At 35.5% G+C, this 8287-nt stretch overlaps 2 protein-coding genes across 2 annotated transcripts; one reads left to right on the top strand and one right to left on the bottom strand.

The window, feature by feature from the left end:
• Window positions 1–5005: 5005 nt before the first annotated feature.
• On the bottom strand, window positions 5006–6185 carry LOC140956551 (non-specific lipid transfer protein GPI-anchored 10-like). The gene is made up of 3 exons (XM_073413333.1): window positions 5558–6185; window positions 5353–5469; window positions 5006–5269 (listed from the first exon to the last, which is right to left on the bottom strand). The coding sequence occupies exons 1-3, from the start codon at window positions 5997–5999 to the stop codon at window positions 5139–5141; spliced, it is 690 nt and encodes a 229-aa protein (XP_073269434.1). The 5' UTR covers window positions 6000–6185; the 3' UTR covers window positions 5006–5138.
• A 25-nt stretch (window positions 6186–6210) lies between these two features.
• LOC140956552 (non-specific lipid transfer protein GPI-anchored 16-like) lies at window positions 6211–7291 on the top strand. The gene is made up of 4 exons (XM_073413335.1): window positions 6211–6637; window positions 6729–6755; window positions 6842–6892; window positions 6985–7291. Exons 1-4 carry the CDS (start codon window positions 6310–6312, stop codon window positions 7188–7190), a joined length of 612 nt encoding a protein of 203 aa, XP_073269436.1. The 5' UTR covers window positions 6211–6309; the 3' UTR covers window positions 7191–7291.
• Window positions 7292–8287: the final 996 nt, after the last annotated feature.

The following is an 8287-nucleotide window of genomic DNA, read 5'->3' on the forward strand; positions in this document are numbered from 1 at the left end:
GGAACGCCGCATTTCAGAAAAGTTGCAGTGTACGAATGTCAGAAAGATTTTGACGTGGCTATCAACGGATATAAAGATTCAAAATGCATTCATTGTTACCGTTGGAAGCAAAACCTATACATAGCCAAGAAGTTCAGCTGAAGAGATGTTACCGAATCAGTTAACAAGTTATCCATCTTCTAGCTTAAACAAATTCTTTCAAGATCACTCTCAAAAAGCTCACGCTTATTATACACATCAATAGCATTCAGGTTATACATTTGAGCAACATTGATAAGCTCGCGCTTATTATCTCATAAACTGTAAGATCGAACCTCTGAATTTCTGTCTGCAGAGGTTTCTGTACTGCTAAATGAGCCAAGACTGTCACTTTTCTGCTCAAAGAGTCTGCAACTACATTATATACATTAGTTTTTCCAGGATGATAGCTAATGTCGCAGTCATAGTCCTTCACAAGTTCTAGCCATCTTCATTGTTTCATGTTCAGCTCCTTTTGGGTTCAGAATTATTTGAGAATTTTGTGATCCGTATAGATCTTGCATTTCTCATCATAAAAGTAGTGTCTCCAAATATTAAGCGCAAATATGACTGCTTCTAGTTCAAGATCATGCGTCAGATAATTCTTCTCATGGACTTTCAACTGTCTAGATGCATATGAGATGGACCCGGTTATGTAGTATGAGAAATGCGCCCAATCCTAGCTTCGAAACGTCGGTATACGACAAATACTTTCCTTGATCTGTCGGCATTGCTAGAACTGGCGCAGTAGTGAGCGCTTGCTTCATCTGGTCAAAACCACTTTGACACTCCGGTTTCCATACAAATTTTGTATTCTTCTTCGTCAAATATGTCAAGGGTACTGCGATGGAAAAAAAACTCTTGATGAACTTGCGATAGTAGCCTACCAAGCCTAAGAAACTGCGGGTTTTCATTACACTTTTAGGCACCGGCCACTCTTTAACTACCTCGACCTTAGATGGGTCGACTTTTATTCCTTCTCTTTAAATGATGTGGCCTAAGAATGACAGCTTCTCTAATCAAAACTCGCACTTGCTGAAATTTGCATATAATTTTTGATCTCGTAAAACTTGCAAAGTCGTCTTCAAGTGCTGATCATGCTCCTCTCGACACTTGGAATAGGTCAAAATGTCATCGATGAAGACAATGATAAACTGATCGAGGTAAGGCTGAAACACACGATTCATGAGATCCATGAATATCTTTGGGGCATTAGGCAGTCCAAAAAGTATCACCAAAAATTCATAGTGCCCGTAGCGCGTTCTGAAAGCCGCCTTATGCACATCTGTCTCTTTTACTCTCAGCTGATGATATCCCGATTGAAGATCTATCTTTGAAAATACTGAAGTTTCTTGCAGCTAATCAAACAAATCCCTGATTCGAGGCAAAGAATACTTGTTCTTCACGTTACCCTATTTAGTTCTTGGTAATCGATGCCGAGTCTCATACTCCTATCTTTTTCTTCACGAATAACACTGGCGCGCCCCATGGAGAGAAACTAGGGCGAATAACCTAGCGAGTCTACATATACAGACACATGTAGATTTAAAATAATACTTTAATAAAATAAGCTGGAGTAAAACGTAATCATATATCATATTATAAATCATTAAATCGTAAAGCTTTTCATCATCGTATATCATTTTTGGGTGAAATTTGATCTTTGAAAGTGACTATCATATATCATATCATCATGTTTGACTGACCAGTCTAGTTATACCAAGTACCTGGGGGAGGGGCGTCAGCAACTCTCATCATTGGGCCGTAGCCAAATATGAAAATACGATTGTCGGGCTCCCTTTTAGCCTTTTCCCATAAACGGGCTCCCTCTGAGGCCTTTTCCCTCACGATATCTCCATTAAACCTTTGGTTTCACAGTCAATTCGTATTATTCAAAATATTTTTCTTTTTCTTTCATTTATAAAATATCGTGTCCTTTAAAAATAGCATTTAATGGAAAAATCGTACAAACTTTGCATATATTATAAAATATCGTATGTTCATCATAAGCATTTTAAAATATCATTTAGCATGTAATATGATTCTTCGGGACACTGTCAGACCTCTCGAACTAACCGGGACATAAAATGACCATTTTACTCCTGGACCTCGCACTTCCCAATTTTGACTTTTTCATACTTTTCTTGACTCGAACCTATCCCGAACCATCATATAAGCGTAAATTCGACTTCTAATATTTTTATTAGACGTAAACCCGAGCCTTTCGATTTATTGACTTAATAGCTAAACCGTAAAGCGTTTTAAACTCGAATAAATTCAAAACTTAATATTTTCTTCTCAAATTTTAAACATAAACTTTTCATCCCTAAACTACCCCCGTGAACCATGGTTCGAAATCCAAGAAATAGATCTATAATTTTAATGTTGAAGAATTTTCTAATTCGAAGAGAAAACAGAGTTTCAAACAGAAAAATATGCGCACCTTTGCAGTGAAGACGCACACCCGCTCGCCAAACTTTTCCAAACAACTAATGGACAACAACAAGCAAGCGGCCGCATGCGATATCGCGCACCAGCGCTCATCACCTTAGTTGCGATTTAAGGTCGATAAACACGTATTTCAGGTAATGATTCTCTTTCCTTTTCTCTCTACCTGCGAAGAAAGGTAAGGAATTCAAGTTCTATTGTCAGAATCTATCTCGAAATGTTGTCGAAACTTAAAACAAATTATATATTAGGATCCTCATGTTGAGATCATTCTTTTGAGATAATTTTCTCTTGGATTCAGAACTTTTATTTATTGAATTGCTGGAATAACATATATTTAAATTCGAAATCAATATATGCGATAGAATAGCCGACGAAAAACTACCTTTCAAAATCAGAATTGAATTATATTATGATTTCAATTTCATATGAATTTTCAAAGTTTCAAAACAATTCTGGAACTTGAAATTTTGATTGTAAATGATTAGATGTATATTAATGATTATATAACAATGAGTTATGAAGATAAATATATTAGGATTTATAATGCGATCTAATTACTCTCATAATGTAAATGTTAAACTGAATAGCGTAATAGTGTAGAACAAATTGATAGATTCAAATACGTTATTAGAGTTGCATTGAATGAATTCATTGATTGAAATGAATATTTTGATTAAATAAATTGATTTTCTGTTTTAAAATCCTAATATCGGATAGAGCTACATTAAACTGAGGATGAAGAATTGAGGTATATTGCGACCAAGTAACATACGACATGCATATGTGTCATATGATATATGATTGATTTGAATGAAAGTATATGTGTCTGTATACCTTATTTTTTGAGTTGATGTGTCATACATAACATCAATGATTGGTAGATCGGTGTATAAAATAAATATTTTGGTTAACACAAATGATTTTATACATACATCAATACATGACATGCACGTTGAGTTATGATCTTTGGATACCTTGATATTGTTGGATTTTGATTATGGGGTTTTGAGTACGATATTGTGTTTGATATTATGTGAACCGTAAAAACATAGTCATTCATGGCTTCTATGATTGATTGCTTGAGATTTTGGATTTGATGACGCTATCATATGAATATTCCCTTATACTTGACCGAGGTCGGTGTGCCTACTCGAGCATTGATTTGATAGAGATTCGATTGATTCTGATACATGCTCAGTGGATGGGTATTTGATCTGATATCTCCACGACTTGCATGCATTGCATATCATATGTCGTTGTGTAGATACATGTTGTATTTATTATGATTGTTCCATACAGAGCGTTTGCTCACCCTCAAGGGTGTTGTTGTTGTCTTTGTGTGTGAATAATGGAAGGTACTCCAAGTTATTAGGAAACAATAGATGGTACTTCTGGAGGGAGTCACATTTGGGTTGATATTGAGTAGCCTATCTCAGTGTATATATATATGTATCTATATACCGGGACATGTTGCGGGGATCTGCGTTGTTTTTATGCATTAGATTTTAGCCACTTGTAGACTTATCTTATGCTGTGATGTGTTTAGGCGAGACTTTATTATATACCATTTTTAGTATTATAATCATATGTGTCACATTTTGGGCTCATAATAAAGAAAAATTTTATTTGTTTTGCGTTGTAATTAATTAACTCTAATCAAACTGCATCATAATAGCGATTAGAAATTAATGACTCTACATGATCTATACGAGAGATTCAGTTTCTTATCGTGGATGTCATTCAGGAGATTGATGATGGTAGTTAATTCCAGTAGATCATAGGGATTTAGAAGAGGGACCAACTCCACTAATCATGAATTGATTTGACATCCAGTGTTCTTAAACGCAAAGGTAAATCAAATCTAAAACGACTAAGTTAATATGGGACGAAACTTTTAAATTTTTTTGAATATATCATGATTATTAATTGGTAAAATTGTAACAAAAACAAGAATAAATGTTTGGTTGAATTTTCTATTCAAAAGTAAAAGATTACCTAGTTTTATATAAGGGTAATATTATATGTACAATCAAATTTATAAAACAATTCTTACAACAAAAAAAGTTCATTACAAAAATTCTATTTATCAAAATCTATCTATAGATTCAATACAAAATATCATGAAATAATAGCAAAATTTCACGATATAATAGCAAAATTTTATGATATAATTGTTGTAAATATGGTCGTACGATAAATTCGTATTAACTATAATATTATTCATTATTTAATTCTAAATTGGAAGCTTATGGAGTCGTAGGTGGATTATTCCATATTAACATTCCACGTCTCGTCTTATATATCACGAGTGGTTCACATACCAATCCATGTTATTCGATATTGAATTCTTAATTATCTTCACGTTAATTTTCTTGCTTCTATCAATTTTTGTAAGAAACCAACTTTTTCCTAAAATATGCTACTACAAATTTATGTATTTAGAAGATTGTTTTTTTATTACATGAAAAAATTTTAAACAAAATTTAACTAAGAATGAAATAAAATCGACTCACTGTATGTATATGAACTTTGACACTGAAATGTAATGGCTTCTAGATTCAAAATCTTGGGAAAATACTAAGGAGCAGTGGCAACGAACGCAAAATTCATAGAATAACAAACAAGATAACAATGGTATTGGCACAAGTATCTATATGTGCCGGAAAATCTCAAAATTCGGCGGCGGAATAAGCACACGAGAGTGTCAGGAGAAGGATTCCTACAAAGCTGAATGCTTCTCTGGTGTTGCTTCCTCCATTGGAAGAGCCATCCGTTCTAGGAACTGTTTTAGACCCGGTCTCTGTATAAACAAAACAGTCCCGAATAAATATTAAGCGGGTCGACTCGGAGAAGAAGATGAAATACTTGATGTTAGTTAGTTACCTAATGGAATATCTGGCTCCTCCGGTGAGGTTGGGCTCTGGGGGATTTCGTTGGCAGGAGACTCGGAGGAAGGTGGACTTGTCGGGGTTGATGCAGAACTGGGCCCGTTATTAGAAGCTGTTTCATGATAACGAAAATTCAAAATCCAGTTTGTTAGTTTTGATTAACAGTGTGAGTAAATGTAAAATATGCGTGTTTATCTTACCATCACACTGGCTCACCGGAGGCGTTTGCACGTTGCAAGCTCCGGGTAATTGAAGTGCCAGAGTTTGATTTACGACAATGCCTAGATATGAGTTGGATCCGCCTTTCAGGAGTGTGCAAAGACACCATGGTTGCGATTGCACGACGTCCTTAAGCTGGGAACAGCATGACCGTGATGGGGTCGATGAATTTCCACTCACGTAGTTGAGGCATGGGGAAAGTCCCACGAGTGCATTCATGCAGCCTGATTGTGCTGTGGCTCTGTCATAAAACATGAGTATGACTAGCACAACTAGGCTTATGTGACATGATTTCAAAGCCATTTTTCTAGTAATTAGCGATGTTTGTGAAATGGGATCTTGGAAGACCTGAATTTTGAAGATGGAGGAGTTGCTGTATTCGGGTTTAAATAAGACTTTTCTTGGGGAAAAGACAATATCCATTGATAGTTTCAGTTTTGTTGGCCTACTTTGAATCTAATTGTTGCCGGGAAAATTTTTGCTCAACAATGTAGGAAATACAAGCAATCTGTGGCCACCTAACATGAACATGCTTACCTCTTCAAACAAAATGTTAGTTAAAGTAGTTGAGCTCCATAACAACATTTCAAATCCACCCATTTCCCCTCCAAATCGAATAAAACGATCAAATACATAGGCATGTATAAATATATCCATCCATATCTCGAGTCCCCAACTTCAAGATAATAAGTTTCCACGCTCCATTTTCTTGAATTTTCTCCCAGAAACACGGATGGCTCACTCATACGCGCAATCACTGCTTGCAACTCTGCTAATATGTATGTTTTTTGAGGCGAATGCACAGATCAGCACGCCATGTACCAGTTCAATGATCAATAGCTTCACCCCCTGCTTAAACTACGTCACCAGAAGTAGCGCCTCGGGTTCTTCCCCTACCCAAGGTTGCTGCAATGCCTTGGAATCTCTTGTATCTGACAGCATGGATTGTGCCTGCCTTATAATAACAGGAAACGTCCCTGTCTCGGTACCGTTTGTGAACAGAAGCTTGGCAATTTCACTCCCTCGAGTATGCAAAACTTCTGTTCCAGTGAAGTGCAAAGGTGAATAAATAAATCTCCATATTGAACAATTCTTAATGAAATTTTGGTCTTGGATTGCTAAAGATTGAGCACTTTCTTACATTTTTTGCAGCCTCCGGTGATCCCTTACCGGCTCCAGGTATACTCACAAATGAGAAAAACTATTGAATTTTACGCTTAGTGTGATCTAAGAAACGTTGTCGGCTAAAAATAGATTACTCGCAGGTCCTGTTTTATTCGGGCCCAGTGCAGCTCCCTCTGGGGCTTCTACTCATGGTAATAGGCCTATATCTATTCTATCTATTATGAATCTGTCTTACGTAAAAAAAATGGGCACCTGAAACAATGGATTCATTTCTTGGTTTCAGCTTCTAAGGCGGCAGCAGCGGATGCGCCACCGCCAGCAGACACATTGGATATCTCGCCGGCATCTCCTCCTGAATTTTCATTAGCTCCAAATGCGAATCCGGGTATTAGACCCGTGGTCGACCCGAAATCGGATTCGAATTTATCCACTGCTTCACTGCCTTATCTTGTTTTGATTTTTATAGGAATTGTTGTTTTCAAGTTCTGATAAAATCTTGAGTGTGTTGGAATGCAAGTCTTATTTCTTTCCCAGGCACGTTCGAAACTATTTTCTTGATCCATGAAACTTGACATATTGTTCCCAGATCATATCAGTGGTCTAGTCTTTTCCTTTCATTTTACAAAATTTCATTATATTACAGAATTAATCAGATTAACAACTATTTTTCGTGTGTAATTAAATTAGTCTAGATAGAAATTGGTAACTGATTTTTTTACACAAAAAACTCGCATTAAGTGTGAAAATAAACCAACTGATAGATTGAATACTTAATGAATCATCGAAATAATGAACACAAAGATTTTATGGATGTTCGGGGACTTCAAATGTTTCTACATCACCCCTTCTATTACAAGGACTTTGATTAATTACAGATACTGTAATAACCCACTTCAGTTTGGACTTAAACACTGTCAAACTGAAACTCTTAGTTCCTTTTACAATTTATTAGTATATAACTGATTTCTTTCTTAGCACAATTGATCTTAGAAGATCAAATACAACAGTGTAAGGTGCTAGTACTTTAGCTTCGATGAAACGACCCTTAATTTTTAACTTTGAAATTCTACTAATTTTTTTTGTATCTCTTAATTCGAAAATCACCATTTATAAATAACTTAACATTTCCATAAATCAAAATAATTTAACAATTTAAATCTCAAGTGCATAAAATTCCTAAAATCGTCACTTACCAAAATTCGACTTCTACCTTTAACATGATCAAAATTTAACTTCAAAGTCAAGCATAAAATCTCTAATAAAATTCTTAACAACGTTCCTTCAAACTTTGCCTATCAATCTAGGATTCAAACCTAGTTAGTCTACTCGAAAAATAAATATCCCTCGAGAGTTTACTACTGTACTCGATCCACTTAAGCGTCAGCGCCTCCCTCAATATCATCACCTGCAGCATTCAAACCTAGTGAGTCTAATGACTCAGCACGTCCTAAACATGAGTAACAAGTAATACATATATAAGCACATGCATTAAAATCATACTTTTATTTAAAATAATTGTAAGCATAAATAAATCATAAATCGTAAAATCATAAAATCGTAAAGTTTTGCATCATTTTTCGTTTTGG

Source organism: Primulina huaijiensis, chromosome 14, assembly GCF_012295235.1.
Source record: "Primulina huaijiensis isolate GDHJ02 chromosome 14, ASM1229523v2, whole genome shotgun sequence".
Taxonomy (NCBI): Eukaryota; Viridiplantae; Streptophyta; class Magnoliopsida; order Lamiales; family Gesneriaceae; genus Primulina; species Primulina huaijiensis.

Excerpts from the sequence above, each read along its gene's own strand:
- LOC140956551 (XM_073413333.1), bottom strand. The coding sequence starts at position 5,999 with ATGGATATTGTCTTTTCCCCAAGAAAAGTCTTATTTAAACCCGAATAC. Across the intron at positions 5,470-5,557 it reads TCCGGTGAGCCAGTGTGATG|CTTCTAATAACGGGCCCAGT; the intron begins GTAAGATAAACA and ends ATCATGAAACAG. Across the intron at positions 5,270-5,352 it reads GGAGCCAGATATTCCATTAG|AGACCGGGTCTAAAACAGTT; the intron begins GTAACTAACTAA and ends TTGTTTATACAG.
- LOC140956552 (XM_073413335.1), top strand. The coding sequence starts at position 6,310 with ATGGCTCACTCATACGCGCAATCACTGCTTGCAACTCTGCTAATATGT. Across the intron at positions 6,638-6,728 it reads TGTTCCAGTGAAGTGCAAAG|CCTCCGGTGATCCCTTACCG; the intron begins GTGAATAAATAA and ends CATTTTTTGCAG. Across the intron at positions 6,756-6,841 it reads TGATCCCTTACCGGCTCCAG|GTCCTGTTTTATTCGGGCCC; the intron begins GTATACTCACAA and ends GATTACTCGCAG.